At 32.4% G+C, this 19,628-nt stretch overlaps 1 protein-coding gene across 3 annotated transcripts; it reads left to right on the top strand.

The window, feature by feature from the left end:
- Positions 1 to 6,465: 6,465 nt before the first annotated feature.
- On the top strand, positions 6,466 to 18,098 carry LOC143083694 (lysosomal aspartic protease-like). 3 transcript variants are annotated; one of them, XM_076259989.1, is made up of 9 exons: positions 6,466 to 6,625; positions 7,324 to 7,459; positions 7,994 to 8,117; positions 9,097 to 9,215; positions 9,687 to 9,886; positions 10,625 to 10,747; positions 12,581 to 12,728; positions 13,241 to 13,339; positions 17,736 to 18,098. In XM_076259989.1, exons 1-9 carry the CDS (start codon positions 6,564 to 6,566, stop codon positions 17,904 to 17,906), a joined length of 1,182 nt encoding a protein of 393 aa, XP_076116104.1. In that variant the 5' UTR covers positions 6,466 to 6,563; the 3' UTR covers positions 17,907 to 18,098. The 3 variants fall into 3 exon arrangements, with proteins under 3 accessions (XP_076116104.1, XP_076116102.1, XP_076116103.1); XM_076259987.1 differs by having other exon boundaries at positions 15,678 to 18,098; XM_076259988.1 differs by lacking the exon at positions 17,736 to 18,098 and adding an exon at positions 14,365 to 14,678.
- Positions 18,099 to 19,628: the final 1,530 nt, after the last annotated feature.

Genomic DNA, 19,628 nt, shown 5'->3' with positions numbered 1-19,628 from the left:
CTAGGGCACTGCACATGAAAAGGGCATCCTTCTTTTTTAACAGATGTTGTATTTGATTGCCAATGAAGCAACTATCTAACAAATACTATTGGCCGTGGATGTGTAAACAACTATATATATAGGTCACCGTATGGCATGCATTCAACAATGAGCAAAACTTATACTTTATAGTAAACTGTACAAGGCACAGCATGACAAGGGATGTTTCTTATGATTAACAATATACGTTACATAAGGAAGGGGACTGGAGACGGATGTTTGCTTCAGCTAAATGGATATAAAAACACGGCTATAAATGTATACGCCTCGATCTGGACTGTTAAATGTCTCTAGCTGTTTCAGGTTAGAACAAAACTACGCCACTGGGTCGTCAAATTCCCTTCCTGTGTAACTGAGTCTTTTTTCAAATTTAGGGTTCATGTTGCTCATTCTAAAGGTTTTTGTGTGTTTTGTGGACTCTTAGTTGTAACTTGTATTTTTTCTTTCGGTCTCACGAGGAAATAATTAAATTTGAAATTAGCTTTAGTAGTTTCTAAATACTTGAGCCATAGTCCATATGCATATTCATATTGGCTATCTTTTATTTCCTCGATCTTATTTAGAGTTTGTCAACATATTAGCTGTTATACACAGTATTATATATCCGTACCTTTTCAAATATATAAATAGACTAAATTTACTTATGTCGATGGTTTTAGTTTTGTTTGTTTCTGTTTGTTTGCTGATTGGTTTTTGTACTTTTTAGTGTGAGCATGATAATTGGATGGGAAATTATTTAGATCTGTATCAGCTGTATGTTACACAGTGTAGTATCCGATCATAGAACCATTTATATATGCACTAGAAAGATAACCTGTTGATGATCCCAACTGCTGGTGTGCAGTCGTGGAACCATTAATTATCATTGAGCATTAACGAGTCGATGAGCCTTAATGATAATTAAACTGCATAATTATTTTAGGTAAAATTGAGATTTCTTTTCTGTTTTCCGTCTTGTATACATGGTATAGTCAATCAATTTGTAGGATATTGTTTTGTTGTTGTTGTTGTTTTTGGTTTTTTCAAATGTTTTTTTCCCATCTTTCTACGATTTCTGAATATTTGAAATCACTATAAAGTTTGTTGCTTTGACTTGCCGTTAATTTCTTATTTCCTCTGTGAAGTTTGTCAGTTGATCTTAGTTCAATAACCAGTACCACCCCCTCAACTCATTTTGTAGAACATATAATCAACGAATGTATGTGGGGTTTTTTTCTTCGTTTCTGGAGAGGCTGTTTATCCAGCTTGTAATTCATATTTGTTATTTGTTCCACATCCTGTTTCTCTGGATTTGTAATCGTGTAGGATGGAAAGTGCTCCACTTTTTGTTTGCTTTCTTTCCTCTCTATTTCGTAATTGCGTCTACGAAAATATGGACAGCACCATGCATGTTCCAATACCTAGTTTGTTTTATTTTTATTTTTCCATATAGCTATTCCACATTCAAGCGGCCATCTGCTATATTCAGACATATAGATACGGGTTTTCGTTAGTTTACTCTTTAATTTATGGTTATTTTTAGTTGATAGAGTATTTAGTAGATTTTTGTTTAAATGAGAAAAAGAAGATGTGGTGTGATTGCCAATGCGAAAACTCTTTACAAAAGAAATTAAAATGTATATATATAGGTTACCGTACGGCCTATATACTCCAACACCGAGAAAATCCAATATCGCATAGTAAAAAAAGCCTGAAGACATGATTTCATATAATGTTGTGAGCACTGCATATAATGCTGATCATTAACATAAGGCAGTCATGGCGTTCCATATGTTAACATGTTAAACTTAGAAACGAAGACCTCATTATTACAGCAAGAGTTGTGAGGTGTCTCATACATGTAAAGGCGCAGCTTTAGGTGGGGGGGGGGGGGTGTATTTTCATAAGTGGGAGCCCACTGGCTACCTAAGTCGGACCCGCTCCCGTCACGCTTCAGTCGATCCTGTATAACCAACCAAATGATTTTCTCAAAAGGGGGCCTGGGAGCGGGCCCCATCTTAAGCAGTCAGTTGGCCCCTACAGTACTTATGAAAAATTCTGTGTCCGCCAGTTGTTCACGCATCGTTATGAATTTAATGGCATTTGATGCGACTGCATGTCATACAAGTACGAGGTTTAGCGCTATAGCGCTATAGCGCTATAGCGCTATATATATATATATAAAACCAGGTTCAATCCACCATTTTCTACATAAGGAAATGCCTGTACAAAGTCATGAATATGACAGTTGTTATGATCCATTCGTTTGATGTGTTTGAGCTTTTGGTTTTGCCATTTGCATTGATTATGACTTATATCTAGAAATTGACTATGAGGGTCTGTTGAAAACAAAACTCTACGACTTAGAAACCGAACTTGATTGTTGTATTAAAGGGGCACTAGCTGTTAAATTCATGGTCACCGATTTGACTCAAATTCTCATATATGATTTATAACAATGTAAAACATTTATCCAAACCATGAAAAGTCTCAAATAAACAGTTTACAGAGCATGGGGTAGATAATACATAGGTTCGTTTCGTGTGTATTTTAGTCCAGGCGCCATCTAATTAACTATCATTTGACCTCAGATGCCCATATAAGCGATGTAAACATAAATAAAGATATGAATAGATTAAACCAATTCAACACGTGCAATTGGATTTTTATAGGTCTGTTTGATTTGATTTTATAGATTAAAAATAGATGTTTCTCATCGTTTTTAACCGTATAACTTGATTTTATGTGCATCGAATTAGCAATCAAATGATTTACCGTAGTTTCACTTTCATTGTTGACATTCCTTTTCTTTAAATAACCAGTACACGTACAATGCATGCGTTGTCAATCTCTAGCTAGGGGTTAAATTGAAGTTCACATGAATACGGATTTAAAGAGGTCGACTCATTCACTTGCAAGTGAAGAACTAATTATCAATGTTTCTTAGCGTAATTTGACAAAATTGAACCTTTTTGGCTGCAAAAAGCGAATTGTTATTTCACTATTTCACTTTCATTATTGATTGAACAGAAAACAATCAAACTTTAGATTTTTTATATATCTCTTAGCTAGTGTCCCTTTAAACTTTTTGTAATATTGTATGCAGATGATACAGTTTTGTTATCAGAGTCGCAAGTTGACTTACAAAAGCAACTGGATACTTTATCTGAATACTGTGAAGTGTGGAAATTCAGGGCCGTAACTACATTGAGGCAAATGAGGTAAATGCCTCATGTTGGAAATTTAAAAAAAAAAAAAAACTGAAACAAAAGATTGTCTTCATATCAAATTGTTTTCACGGAAATTGTTTTGCAAGAAGCAAGTTCTCTTCACTCTCTGATGTCGCCCATGCATGTTTTTCGTGATCCATGTTTCTATTTTACTTTTAGTTTTCAGAGATGATGGTGACAGGTCTATTGTTTGTACTTCTGTGTCCCGGGTTTGTCTTTTTCATTTATTTCCCTATTTTATGACTATAGTCTGAGTGTTGATGCAATGTTGCATGTCCACCGATGTCCAGACATTGTGCGAGAAAATATTATAAGAATATACGATGCTACTGGACACAGAAAAAAAGTTCGTTTCTGCATGGGTAATTGAACTTGATATCAAAGAATACAAAACTGGCTCTTTTTTGTAGATAAAACTAGTTTGCTGACATGGTTTAAATTAATAAACAATGTTAAAAAAGACCGCCAATTTCCCGGAATCAAATCATCTATAAAAAACATCAATGTATTGCCATATGACCTTTTTCATTGAAGGGTTAAACCTGCCTTAGTCGTGTTCAGACGCTTTAACAGAAAATACAGGAATTTGGAGTAAACGTACACGGGACCTTATCTAACACAAAGTCAATGCATAGACAAAATATAAATGATCAGTGGTCAAAGTTTTTATTCCTGTTCTTCATCTTGATAGTTGCTTGATAGTTAACAATAAAATTAACATTAATACCGTAAAACAAGGTCAAGATGGTCCTTAGTGACTTAAACAGTACTAGTACTTAAAGTATAATACTGCACTGTCACTAGTCTATATTTGAATCTAGTCATAAAAAAGTCACCAAAGCACAATACAAGACAAGAACAGACAGACGGATCCGGTTTTAATGATTATGAGATTGACGATATTTGCTTTATACTACATATCGGTCTACTTTTGATGTTGTCCCCGTAAAACATAAAAAGTCTTAAATTACAATGAATCTATGTTTTTGCTTTGGGACCAGAATATTGTCGGAAAGAATAGCTAAAATTTTATTGCGTTTCAATGTAAGAAATAGTCCTGGAAACGTTCAGAATGCACGATTTTGCGCTATTTTTCTCAGAGCTTCTGGGGGCCTTTAAGTGGGCCCAATACCCCTCGCAAATTTTTTTCGCCTCGCTACGCTCGGCAAAAGAATTTGCCTCACTATTAAAAGAGGCTAGTTACGGCCCTGATTAAATTGAAAGTGAATGTACAAAAAAGTAAAATTGTAATTTTCTCTAAAGGGAGACTACCTAATAATGTTCAGTTTAATTATAACGATATTGTACTAGAAATTGTTAATGAGTTTACTTGTTTAGGTGTCTTATTCAGTAGAACAGGAAGTTTCTTAAAGGCAAAAAAAGCACAAGCAAAAAAAGCAACATGTGCTATGTACAATGTTATCAAAAAAGGAAGATTGCACAATCTTTCTATTGAATATCAAATCGAATTGTTTGATAAGATTGTTAAACCTATTTTAATTTATGGTAGTGAAGTTTGTGGTTTTGGTAATAATTCGGTTATAGAAAGGGTTCATATGAAATTTTGCAAACTTTTGCTAAAGGTCAAAAATTCTACACCTAATTTTATGATATATGGAGAATTGGGCAGATTTCCTTTGGAAATTGATATAAAACTCCGTATAATTAACTACTGGACAAAATTATTGTCTGGAAAACAAGAAAAACTTCCTGCAATTCTATACAAGTACTCATTGTATAAAAATGTAAAAATGATATTACTTGGTTAAAAAATGTTAAATCCATTCTTGATGAATCGGGTTTGTCATTTGTATAGGACACCCAATATTTTGTAAGTGATACATGGCTATATACTATTAAACGGTTAAACAAAATCTTGTTGATCAATTTAAATAGAAATGGCAAATTATAAATTATATAAAACTACATTAAGGTATGAAAGGCTCTTTAAAAACCGTTTAAAAACACGTTTGCAAATGATCGAGATAACTGCTTACACCTATATATATATATCACTATCACTGTGCTTAAACGGCTGTGGGTCACAGCCCAAGATGGAGCCGCCTTGTGTCGGTTAGGGACTTCTCTTCTATAGAATAACAATCCCATGGATGCATCAATTAAACCACTGAATTAAAAAGTTGTATTAATCGTTTAGGGAAAATCCTAAACTTAAGCACAGTGACTATGGGAAGATGGCATTTTCATTCGTGTCGAATTTTTGAATGACACATGTTATTTAATTTCTGAACTTTCGGTTTATTTGGTGCTGTAGAAACAACAGCACATTACGTGTTGCACTGTCCCTTATTTCGCATCATGCGTGAATAACATTTTATAACATCAGAATCATACATTTCTCGTCATAGGAAATTTTGCTATACGATTCAATGGAACTCAGCTACGAACAAAATATTGAAATATTCTTGGTACTCAGTCAGTCAAACATTTATAGTACTCAGTAGCAAAATATTTGTCATATGATTAGAAGCATCTTGTCCAACAAGTCTACAGTGCATATTTATATAAAGTGAAGGGGTGGGGAAACGAAGCGTGCACTCAATTGCTACTACTACTTTTCTGACTGTGTCCAGTGAGTGACCGCTTTCAACACTTTGAAGTTTATCATCATGTTTATGCCATTTATTAATTTGGTTCTTCGTTGAACTGAACTTAAAGAGGGGCCTCGGTGACCAAGTCGAACTATTTCACCATTATTATAGTCTTCCAAAATTTGGGTTCAGAATAACAGTGAGTTGGAATCCCGCATTTTGCAGGTGCGCTCGCCTGACTCAAATCTTTAAATTGACTAGGCCGAGTGTCCGCAAGTTTTCTAATTAAAGGTCAGTGGCCCAGTTCTCACCGGTCACTCAGATTTCATCCACCAAGAAAATAGCTCAAAAGTGTTGACATTGAATTTGATAACTAATCAAGCACGATTGGTAGTCCTTGATTATTTGATAATAAAGGACTCATGCAGTCAGGCTTTGATCTGTGTGCCTCATTCAATAAAAATCCTGTGTAGCCTAGGAGTTAATAAGAGGGAACACATTTAATTATTGAACACAGGAAACTACGTTCATTTAACATACTTCATTTTTTAATTGATATAAGACATTTGTGGGGAATGCATGGTCATATTTAGCCGAGACATAGCTAGACTACTTATCACAGGACCGTATTGCAATCTTTGAAGCGTGACAAGGGACATGACTCAGATAACGCATCACGTGAACATTTTATCACATGATTTGGTTCGATTTATAAAAGTCCTTGTCAGCCGGTATCTTTCTTTGCATTTACTGGAATCTCACCATGAAGGCATTAAATATTTGTTTGTGCGTCCTTCTTGTAACCGTTTGCAGTGCATTACAGAGGTAAGATATCTCAAACTTCGTGCATACTAAAAAAATATTGTTTTACGCTTTGTTGTGTGATCATGACATCCGTAAAATTAGGTGTAAGACACGGGACTTCCTTTGTTTTGTATTAATTTTTTGCTTTGTCATGTTAAGCACTATAATTCAAATCGCATTCTGTATGGAAAATTTTGTAAAACTTGGTAAACATTCGAATGGTGAAAAATAGGGGGGGGGGGGTAAAAACACAGGCACTTGAACTCCACTTGTTTCTGTCAATGTGGAGTTTACTATCCGCATGTGGATAGTAAACCCTAAACCCCACATTAACAGAAACAAGTGCCTGTGTGGATAGTAAACTCCACATTGACAGAAACAAGTGCCTGTGAGTAAAAAATATGAACTTATAAAATAGGCTAGATAAAGTTTAGCACAAGTGTAGTTAGTGACGATGAACCATATATATAGAGGAGAAAACTGGTCTCTTGCGTTTGGAAACAGTTAGGTAGACTTGGGTAAGTTTCTAACAAAAAGGGTCTGATTGGGGATGAGTAAATATTTCTATTGCGCTACCGTAAAAAAGTAAAAAAGCAAAAATACTGAACTGCAAGGAAAATTCAGAAAGTCCTTTATAAAGTGGTTTTAATTCCTAAGCTCAAACACATCTCACATAAGGAAAACAACTGCAATATTCCTACATCAACTCTTATTTTCAGAATCAAATTGAAGAAGTTTAAGACAGTGAGAAGAACTTTAGCAGAAGTTGGCACATCCATAAAAGCTTTAGAATGGAGATATGGCTCAGATCAAATCAGAGGGCCATCTCCTGAACCCCTGGTAGACTATATGGATGTGAGTATTGTTTATAGTCGAAGAAGGAATTGGCATATTTATGAGCTACAGCTAGTGTAGACTGTCCTAGTCTGGAATTAACACAGAATCTGAGAATGGGGAAATTCTTAAAGGTCTATTGTGCATATCCTTTATAATGTTTGGACAATTTTCTGGATGGGGTTTACAGAAAAGAGAATAATGGACAAAAAGTGAAAAATAAAGGACTTTTAATTAGTTGATAAAGAATAAAGAGTAAAAAAGCTATAAAAAAGAATAGAAAATAATTGGGCACTAAATCATTTAGAATATTAACAGGCAAAATAATTAATATAAAAAAAATGGTCAAAAAGTTAAAGAAAAAAGAAATGAAGTACCTCATCCAGATCCTTTTAGATAGGAAATGCCATTTATTTTCTGTCATTTGACATAAGAATTTTCTCCAGCAGTAATGAAATTTGAGCACATCCAATCTTTATTAAAAAGGAGATAAATCTAAAGGCAATATACTAGCTATCAGCACAGTAAAACCTACATGTATATTATTGTTTTTAGGCACAATATTATGGTCCAATCACAATAGGAACACCACCACAGACATTTAATGTTGTATTTGATACTGGATCATCTAACTTGTGGGTACCATCAAAGAAATGTCATGTCACCGATATCGCTTGTCGTAAGTATAGTGAAGTTAAGTGAACTCAATGACTTAATGCAATATTCAATTACTTGGAATTACTTAAGGTGGTACCCAATACTTTCACTGAAATTAATTTGGCTCGTTTAATTATAAAAATTAAAAAAGATTTGAACCAACCGTTTTGTCAGAAAAATTACACTGGTTATATATAGCAATTTGATAAACGCCAATTTTGATCATTGAGAAGCTTAATATTCCTTTTACAACACAACGTAATTAAAATGTTTAGCTGAATTTACAGAGTTATCTCCCTGTAGTGTTAGGTACCACCTTAATACATATGATTAATGTTCAAGTGCTCTATCAACAATTTCAATGAAGTGTGTTATAAATATAGATTATACCACTGCTTTGAGTGTGATATGATATTTATCCACTCAAGAAAGTTAAATTTAGTGGTGGAAATCTGTTTCTCTACTGATTTCTAGACGATATGAAGTCATACTAATCCTTTTTCAAATGCTCTGCTGCAAGATTTGTTCTTTATATATGACCTCATCAGTCATAGTAGCCTTTTTTCCTGGCTTCATCATAGGAATTTTAGAGGCAAGTAAGAACACTTGACGTCATGATCAAATTTTGGCCAATGAAGGTACTTATCACTATGGCTAGATTTCAAATATGAACTGATGGGTCCTACTTTTGAAACAAAATGAACGATATCATTATTGGCTTTTCAAAGTCACTGATCCCTAAATTACCAAATTGAATATTATGTGATGGATTTTTGATTTTTTTTGGATGGCCATCAACATTACATTTGGAATTGAATGACATTGAATATATTTGAAGATTTAAAATCAAGATGGAATGAATAACTATCTTACTCTATACATTTCATATAACATTCAAATAACATTTATAAATAGTTTAAAGATTAAAGAAACATTAATTGAATGATTGAAGTCACATTTTAATATCATGACTGAATCATACATAATATTTTCTTTTCCAGTATTGCACCAAAAATATGACAGCACAAAGTCAAGTACTTATGTCAAGAATGGAACTGCCTTTTCTATTAGATATGGAACAGGAAGTTTGACTGGTTTCCTTAGCACTGATTCAGTAACAGTAAGTATCCATATGACAAATTACTAGTAAACAAAATAATAAAATTGAGAATTGAAATGGGGAATATGTCAAAGAGACAACAAACCTTCCTCCGCAGATGACAACTGAAGGCCTCCAAAGATTTTTGTCTTCCTTCTGTCTCAATGAACAGCATGACAGAATTTTGTGATACTATGAAACTTACTTACTTGATTTACTATTGCATTTCATTCTCCAAAGTAATTTTTGGGGTTTGCATAGCCATGACATGGACTTTGTCTTATCGATAAACTACATGTACAGTACACATCGCGCAAAGTGCAGATTCAGAATGGGGCACTCTTTGTGTGCATCCACTCTTAAAATAGTAGATTAAATCTGAAATGAAATTGTATGAATTTTGGGAGTTGCATTTAAAATGTTGCTGTGCCTTCTTTTTTTGCATGAATCGATAACATTTTAAAAGAAAACTTTTTTCGCTATTCTTTATAGATTGGGAGCATCACTGTGAAAGGTCAGACTTTTGCTGAAGCAGTTACCCAACCAGGAATTACATTTGTTGCAGCTAAATTTGACGGTATTTTAGGAATGGCCTATGAGAGAATTTCCGTAGATGGTGTTACTCCAGTTTTCTATAACATGGTTAAACAGAATTTGGTGCCAGCACCAATTTTTTCATTTTACTTAGACAGGTATGAATTACATTTGCATACTGAAGCATCACTAATTTTCAAGAGTAGAACATAGTCACCACTAAACATGATAAATATTTTTATGTATGTGAATAATTGATCTTTAAGAATTGAATGTTTGAATGTTTTGCTATTGATAATCTTTGATTCCTCTGGAAATTTGTCAATAAAATTGAGAATGGAAATGGGGAATGTGCCAAAGAGACAACAAACCGACCATAGAAAAAAACAACAGCAGAAGGTCACTAACAGGACTTCAATGTAGAGAGAAATCTCCATTATCAGATTGAGTGGCAACAAGAATAAGGTTCAATCAGGTTCACAGTTATAATAAGTATACTCTAATCCTACAAATTGACTAAATTGAGAGTATATTTGATTGTAGATATGATTTTGGAAATTCATTAGTTTCTGAATTTACAGTATTTTTGTCTAAAAAGGTAAAGAAGCATACATGTATGGTAAACAGAAATGAAAGCACATAATATTTAACTTATAACAGAACACTATGATATATGTGAAGCAATTGGTGTGTAGGACGGTTTTAATAGCCAGACATTTAACAGATTTCTGAAATTGAAGTAATACCATTGATAATCTTCTAATATTTGTGCTGATGAGGCTTAAAGCAATCACAAGAAACTATTAAACTAAAAATAAATAGGCCTCATTATAAAATAAAAACACCATCAGATTTCCCAGTCTACTATAAACTTCTATTGTTTATAATTTTTCTAGAGATCCCACTGCAAAAGAAGGTGGAGAGTTACTCCTTGGAGGCAGTGACCCAAAGTTATACAAAGGAAACTTTACATACGTTCCAGTCACAACACAAGCATACTGGGAATTCAAAATGGACGGGTAATCTATTTATAATGATACATGTTGTTGAAAAAAAATGAAAAATGATATACTGTGGATTCATTATTGTTCCCTGGATATTAATTTTTGGTGGATTTTGTGGGTAACTGTAAACCAATGAATTTCTATAGTCTTGTATATTATTATCATTTAATCTTACACAATTCACATATAGTCATTTTAAGTGCATATTTTATTATTTACAACTGCCATGATTAGGACAGCCAACTTTTTTACGACAATGTATTCTGAAATTATTTTTGAATAGAATGCACAGCTATATGAATAATGTCAATAAGTCGTAATTTTAACCTAAACAACAAATTGGAACAGTTGTTTGATGTTAAACAATAATATTTAGTAGCTAAATGTATGCTTTAAATTGGTAACACCATTGACACGATTCTATCAAAGCATGACCTAAAATTGTTAAAATTGAAAGAACTCTTCATTTTTCCCATTGCATATTTCTGAATATCGTTGCTACCATACTATAGAATAGCGGAACACATTTAAATGTTTTAAACAATGACATCATTTTTCAAAATGTTACCTCGTCGAAATTTGCACTTTTTTTTTATAATGACTCGTATACAAATGTTGGCATAATTAAACACTCAAATATCCTCAAAAATATAATTTTTCCCAAATATATGAAAATGTGTACCCTTGAGGATGAATGAATCAACGTTAACTTTATTATTTTGTAATGGGGAATTCGTTTTTAAAGTTTACCTAAATCTAATTAGTTATAAATCGTAATATACATGATATTGATCAAGATGAATAACTTGATAACCCATTAAAAGTCCATTATACTGCACTTCAGCTTTTGCCCTTGACAAAAGGTTATTACGTTTGTCATTTGAAATCCAACCATAGATTATTTATGATAAGATAACAAGTAAAGATGGTTTTATCAGCGGAAAGTAGAATTACTGATGTTGTTCAAGGTCAATGAACCAATTTTCTAATCAATCCAGTTATTGACTTTTCATCCTGTATGATTATTATCTAATCAAATGTTTGTTTTACAGTCTACAAAATTAACTTGTAGTTTTGATAGGACAAAGTAGATGATATATTTAATTTTACTTATACAGTCAGCCTTGATTACACTTGAAAATAGTTCATATTCCAAAATTTTATCATCTGTAGAGTTATCCATTGTTTTGTACATTTTGTTTTAATAAAAGACTTTTGTGGAAAATGAGTAAAGACATAGAATTTATTTGTTGGTGCAGAATCAAAATCATCCAATAATTGTAGTGATTTGTTATCAACAAGATTATAATATGTATACCACAGCTAATTTTATAAAGGATATTCTTATTATTGTATTTAATTTTCATTTTTATTTACTAGAGCACAATGAAACTACAAATGTACCAATACTGAATATTCTTTTTGAAATCTGAAAGTATGAGTTAAACTTTACTAAAATCCTTAAGAATCTCTGAAACTATGAATGCTTATAATTATTGTTGATAAAAAACAGATTGTATTTTCATGTATTGAAACTACTAACATGACTAAAAAAAGGAAATTTTGGTATGCATTAGGCCAAAAAAAACTATATATAAGTGTTTACTGTACCCAGAACTACCCCAAGTTTTTTGCACTGAAATTGGGCAAATAATATTTATTGATATTGTGGTTGGCAAAAAAGTTCTTTTTGTTGAACAGCTAGTGAAATGCCTAAAATAATCATCAAAAAGTATTGTTTAAAAACACATCTAACTTACAAAAACAACTACATGTACCATAGCATTGTATCTCATGCTACAGTACAGCAGTGTCTTATTTAACATTTTGATGCCTTTCTCTCTTTAGAATCATGATGAATGGAAAACAATCCGATTTCTGCTCTGGCGGATGTAAAGCTATTGCTGATACAGGTACCTCACTCTTAGCTGGACCTGTTGATGAGGTCACAAAACTCAATGAAATGATCGGAGCTAAACCATTGGCACAGGGAGAGGTAAGAGGCTATTGTCCGTTGTATTTTTTACAATTTTACAACATAAAGTTGAATAAAAAAAGCTTTTTTTTGGTACATGTAATGTTTATTTTGACTTTTGCAGTTCAGCTTTTTTCTACTGCAACATTGAATATTTATGTCATATTATCAAGAAGATACAACAGTGACCTATACACTTTTTCTCTTTGTAAGGTCCTGTAAGGTGAAGCTCTAATTTGAGGTTAAGGATTTTGAATTCGATCTTTACAGTGAAAGAGACTTTTTGCTTTAAAATTCAATACCTGGCCTTGCGGTCATAAAACTTTCGAGCACGATTTTTGTACTCAGACTCAAGAATCAACCAATCAAAATACTGGATTTTGTGTTTCGAGCATGATTTTTGTGCTCCAAGCACTGAGCAAAGTTTTATGACTTCAACCCGAGGGGTTTGTGCTAATAATATAAGAATGGAAGAGCACCACCAATAAACAAATGTGTGAAAATGATTAAAACATTTGTTTTGTTTATTTTAGTATGTTGTTGACTGTAGCAAAATTGACAGCCTACCACCAATAAGCTTTGTTTTGGGAGGAACCACCTTTACCCTAACAGGAAAGGAATACATTCTTCAGGTAACAATTTTACATTCAATATTTCATATGAAATTAAAATTATGAAGTATTGAGCATGTAAATTTATGATGTGGTATGTTCTCATTGTCATTTGTGAGGAAATATAGTTTCTGTGGATTAATTTTTGTTGGTGGGGAACCAATTTTTGTGGATTTTGTGGATATAGGTGAACCACTAATTTTATGTCCAATGAATTACCAATTTTCTATAGGCGTCTTATGTCGTTTTTGTCAAAACTATGAATTCAAATATCCATGAAAATGCAATTTTCCTAAATCCACAAATATTGGTACCAACAAAAATAAAAAAATGAATCTACAGTATGTGGTTATCGACCAAATTGATATCTGATTATAATGGTTCTGGATATTTGTTGTTGAACACAGGTGCCGACTAGATAGATACCGAAACTCCATATATATGTCAGATATAAGTTTTCATGGATAGAAGTTAAAAAGTTTGAATTATGTTAAGTTATTGATAAACACCAGTGTTCTCCCCAGGCTGTTTTAGCGTCGCGGTACCGAATTCTCAGTTATGAATTCAACAATATAGATACAAAGAATAGGGTGGAATAGAATATTTTATTCACCAAAAAAGGGCCTGTAGCATACAAACAATATAATACATTTTGTAATAAACAATAACGTATAACAAAAAGGAAATAGAGCAATACCACGACGCGACAAATTACATTAAAAAAAATACAATTTATTTTTTCGCCAAATGTGATGCTATCCAAAATTTCTGGGGAGAACACTGAACACAGAGCATACAAACAAATGCAGGATTAATTCCGTTTAGATTCTTTTTATTTCATTTTAAAGTGCAAAGTGTACAGTACCTTCCAGCACATCGTAAAAATGTTTAAATAGCACTAAATGACACTTGCTTTCCCGTGTTCACTACACTGCTGACACACAATTCAATATTACCTTAGCTTGCCTAAACACACAGGGTTTATACAAAAACAAAATTTTGTTGAATCTGACATCTAATATGATACTTATTGTTTTGCATTTTAGCTATCAAAGTTTGGGGTTACCATTTGTATCAGCGGATTTACGCCACTTAATGTTCCTCCCCCAAAAGGGCCCCTTTGGATTATAGGTGATGTTTTCATTGGTGTTTACTATACAGAATTTGATCTCGGCAGGAATAGAGTTGGGTTTGCACCATCTGTAAAGCGTCCTAAGTAAACCTGGCTTAAAATTGCTATTGTGTCATATCTTTAAAACTCAATATATCTCTTGCGTAACAGAAAATGGGAGATAACTCTTCTATGACTTAAGTTGTAAAAGTGTAGGATTATGAGAATTATGAACAGTAATTGCTAAAACCATTATTTAAACTGAATATTTGGGTTTCTTTCTGTCAAGGTTAAGATTAAATCTTTCAAAGCAAACTTGTTCTGAATAATTGAATGAATTAATTGTACCCTTGAACATGACGAAAAAATTATATGACTAGTTCATGGGAATGACAAATTTATAAAGCCGTTATACAAGTATTTGACATAATCATTGATATTTTTTTTTCTGCAAAATTTGTAAACCAAATTCTTAAAACTTTCATATTATTGAAAGATTATATTCTTTACTCCGAATTTTTAAAACCAGATTTATAAAACTTTCATATGACACAATAGCTGAAATCCTTTTCTGTAAAAATTTATAAACTACACATGTTTAAGTCATCTAAATGTATTTTCTAAAATCTGTGGAAATGTCTAGCCTACTTCGTAATGTAGCTTTTATGTATATCTAAGACTGATTATAAAGAACTTACTCATATCATTAAGCAATCATCCCTATATCAGTCATAACTGACGTCTGGATATGTTCTCAACTCTTTTATATAACAATCATAAAAATATAAGTCATGACTGCAGTTCTGTTGCCTTCTTAACTTCAACCATTCATTTGACCTTCAATCATTGTGTATAAAAATCTTAACATGAGTAATAACAATTTCTAAATGAAACCTTGGCAGATCTGGGAGCAGATAGTTTGTTTAGAAGGGGAGCAAAATGCATCTTTGATGGACTGATTTTAATGTAATAAAATTTATGTACAGTAGGAATCCTTATCTCTGGGAAATGTTAATTGATGAAGACAACTTGTCTGATTTCTTGATCTTCTCAAGTGACTGATTTAAAAGACCCTAAAAATGGTGTTAATTATTATACAGTCCGCATTACTCCATACCCTAAATTGGCCATAACCATGGGCAAATCTGGCAATTTCGGTGAAAGAAAAAAAAAACAAGATTAGATAGTTCTGCCTAATAAGTATATATTACTTGAATATATAATATGTTAATTTGCTTTGTATTTCAGGTTTCACAGGCAGGGACATCAATTTGTCTCAGTGGATTTATAGGACTTAATGTTCCTTCCCCATTAGGACCCCTTTGGATTTTAGGGGATGTTTTCATTGGTCCCTTTTATACTGAATTTGATCTTGGAAATAATAGAGTAGGGTTTGCACAAACCGTACAACCCACCAGAAAATGGAATTTGCATTAAATGTTCTTGAACTCGTGTGCATCTGCATGAGTGACAATTGAAAAACACTTGGGTGTAACCAAATCTGTTTAAAAAAAATCTTTGAATCGGATATTCGGTTCTTTCATAGTCTCTGTTTGAAAAGAAATGGTAAATGAAATCAATAACTTTGAAAAAAGTTACCCAAAATGCTTTAGTTTCTTAAATGGTAAATTTATTTTTACATTTTGAGTTTGAATAAAAACAGAAAACTAAAATGTCATATGTTATATTTGATGCAAATTTCAGAAACCTACCCAACCCCTTTACTAACAGTTTATAATGAATTTACTGATTATTGTCTTGTAGCTGTATATTTTAATAATTTTTTTTCATGTTACACTTTTGATCATCTTCAAAAATTTTAACCAAAAAGAACTTCAAATTTAATTAGATTACAAATGGAAAAAAAAACCCTACAAAAATTAGTATATTTATTATAAGCACACAGTGTTTGAAAGAGATGTTAGACTAGCTATTTTATAATTTAGCTGTATGCAAATGTTGATTTAAAAGATCCAGGCTGTATGTTTATTTCAGTCCTCAGTGTAACTAACTAACTAACAGAATTTATTAATACAATGTACTGAAAATTGCTAGCAAATTGTATGTTGCGACTAACAACAACTTAACATATTACTTCAAACATTTTTGCATTATTTTGAGGGAATTGGAGAATTCCACTAATTTTAATAAAAAGTCAATTATTTTGTACTAAAAGATTGATTTTTGGAGGGCTTCTTTGCATAATGCTTATTGTGGTAGATCTGTAAAAATGATTTTTGATGTGATCTCATTCATAAATGACTATTGTTTTCCCTTTTTATATTTCATGTTTGTATATTTGTGATATTTTTTACACATATATTTTTGTTTCTGGATAGTTACATAAATTATTCATGCAATGCAGAAGAATGCAGTTTCAACATATACAAAAAATGACATTGAGCGAACTCTATAAAAGAAAAATAAATGAAAGGGATAATGTGCCCAATTTTTTCACTAATTTTAATAACTTGAAAAGTATGAACTATACCTTTGTTAACTTCCAATAATATCGCATTCCATTAAATTTTAAAATCTAAGACTAATCCCATTTTGCAAATTCAACCCAAATATCCCTAATTTCAAAGTTTTCGCCCTGGAAATCTCCCAATTCAAACTACATTGTAAATACATCATTTGTGATGATTGGTTTAAATTTCATATTATATTTCACATATTTTTCATCATACATACTTGTACATAGCTATATACATCACTATCACGGCTTCAACCTACCTGAGATATTGACTCCAAGCTGAATTCCACCAACTAAACAGAACTTCCACCTACCTATGTTTAGTCGTGTATTATTTTTTTTCAGTCTGGAATGATTTTGATTGGTGCATGGCATGGTTTTTATTTAATATAATTATAAACACAGATGAAATTTGTAAAACCATTAGGTTTGATTCAAAAATGTGTTTTCTGATTGACAGCACTTGTACAGATGATGCATGAACACTAAAATATCTTTATACTAAATTTAATTTCCGAGAGCAATCTTAATATTACAATTTATGCAATGTCATAAATTTATTGGCATCAGGAAAATAATTGCCTTAAAAAATTTAATGACTAAAAATTTTGTATGTCATTGATTTTATAGAATGTAAAACTTTTGTTTACATCAGATATTTATATTGAAATTCAATATGCATGAAGCAAAGTGTGTTGTTGGGTTAATGTCTCACACACCCCTCTTTTCATGTAGGTTCAAAATCAGTACTAATATTAACAAATTTCAACTGTAGCATGAACTAACTGTTGTCTTAGCTTATTCTTGTGCAAATCCTGCTTATTCTACAGGTCAGTCAACAAGGTACAACAATTTGTCTCAGTGGATTCGCTGGAATAAATGTACCCGCCCCTCTCGGTCCATTATGGATTCTTGGAGATGTTTTCATTGGACCATTCTACACAGAATTTGATCTTGGAAACAACAGAGTAGGTTTTGCACAGACTGTTAACCCACAGTAAAGAAGATTGTTATGGAATAACGAGAAGTTAAAAGAAAGATTCTGATGTTTGAAAATGCTCAAAGACTCACCGATTATGTTTTGTTTAAATTATTATTTATGAAAGTGCAAAAAAAACCTGAAAGTGCAGAAGTTGTTAAAGTGCTTTGTTTTGGAGAATTTTGAATAAAAGATTTCTGTATTTTTGTTAAAACTTGTTGTTATTATAAGCATCATAAAGAAACCAATTTCAGGCTGCAGGACACATGGTAATTCCGAATAATTTCATATGACATATGGTAATGACACTGATTTCAGTCCATATGACTCATGGTATACACTCATTTCAGTCCGTATGACACATGGTAGACACTGATTTCAGTCCATATGACACATGGTAGACACTCATTTCAGTCCATATGACACATGGTAGTACCTGATTTAAGTCTATATGACACATTGTAGTCACTGATTTCAGTCCTAATGACACATGTTTCTATAATTTGCTGTTTCTGAATCTAATGCATTCTGGATACAGTTTTTGAAAGCTTACAACGTATTATGTATGATTGATATCATAAACAATCAAATTCAACCAATAAACCTACATTATTTTGATTTTGAGGATTAAACAATAAAATTACCATTATCTTTTACTTTCAAACGGTGACTTGAGACCAGAAGGTGTAAAATGATTAAATATTTTGAATTCTTCAACCCAAATGGACTTCAACAGAATAGCTAAACCAGTCTAGGGTCAGCATTGCATGCATAGTTTTTTACCAAATTTTTTATCTTATTCAAGTATGAAGGGCCTGATGGAGGTGTCTCATCACAATTAATGAGTTGATTTTTTTTGTCAATCACGATTCACCTAAAATAAATTTCCATGATCACGGATCACTAAAATATAAAAAAAATAAATTCTGTAGAAAAACGGGTCACAATAGCGAAAATGCGCTGATCACGAAGAACGAAAATAACCCATCAGGCCCCTCATGTATACTAACAGAGGCGGATTTATAGGGGCAGGGTGATCAGGTCCCCCCGTTTATGGGAAAATTTGGTTAATTAAATAGGGAACCACTGAAGCATGACTGGAGCAAGCCCCTTTTAGACAGTTAGTGGTCCCTAATGAAATTTCTAAATCCGCCACAGACTAAAAAAAAATACAAAAACAGACACTACAGAAAAACATGAAAAAAACAACAACAAAAAACCAATACATCATGAATAGAAATACCATTGAAATTTCATCACTAAAAATATTATGATGTGTTCATTAACACTGCCACTCTTTAGTGTACAACAATGTAAAATTTCATGATCTGTGATGCAAATATAATGCAGTTGAGGCTTATACTGATGTTATCCCTTGTCTTGCTTTTGAAGCTAATGCATTATTTATTTGTCACAAAATGTGCACTTATCATGAATGTAAGGGACAAATGTATAAGTTTGAGTGGAATTATTGTTATCTGTACATGCCAATCTTGATGGGTTTAGGTTCATACTAAATATAGTTATCCTATTGCTTATAATAAGTCAGTTTTTTAAAGCAGTCACATTACCAAGAAAATGAGGTCAAGGATGATGGACAGATGACAGGACACTTTCTCAATTGAATTGCGTTCATGTCATGAACTTTTATAGCCAACCACACAGTATTGGCTTTTCTCATTGTTGAAGGTCGAACAGTTGCCTATAATTACCTGCATCCACTTCATTTGCACTTTGGTAGATA

Source organism: Mytilus galloprovincialis, chromosome 7 (genome assembly GCF_965363235.1).
Source record: "Mytilus galloprovincialis chromosome 7, xbMytGall1.hap1.1, whole genome shotgun sequence".
Classification (NCBI taxonomy): Eukaryota; Metazoa; Mollusca; class Bivalvia; order Mytilida; family Mytilidae; genus Mytilus; species Mytilus galloprovincialis.
The sequence above is the reverse complement of the archived record's forward strand: the minus strand, read 5'-3'. Positions and strand labels throughout refer to the sequence as shown.

Excerpts from the sequence above, each read along its gene's own strand:
- LOC143083694 (XM_076259987.1), top strand. The coding sequence starts at position 6,564 with ATGAAGGCATTAAATATTTGTTTGTGCGTCCTTCTTGTAACCGTTTGC. Across the intron at positions 7,460-7,993 it reads CCCTGGTAGACTATATGGAT|GCACAATATTATGGTCCAAT; the intron begins GTGAGTATTGTT and ends TATTGTTTTTAG. Across the intron at positions 10,748-12,580 it reads TGGGAATTCAAAATGGACGG|AATCATGATGAATGGAAAAC; the intron begins GTAATCTATTTA and ends TTCTCTCTTTAG.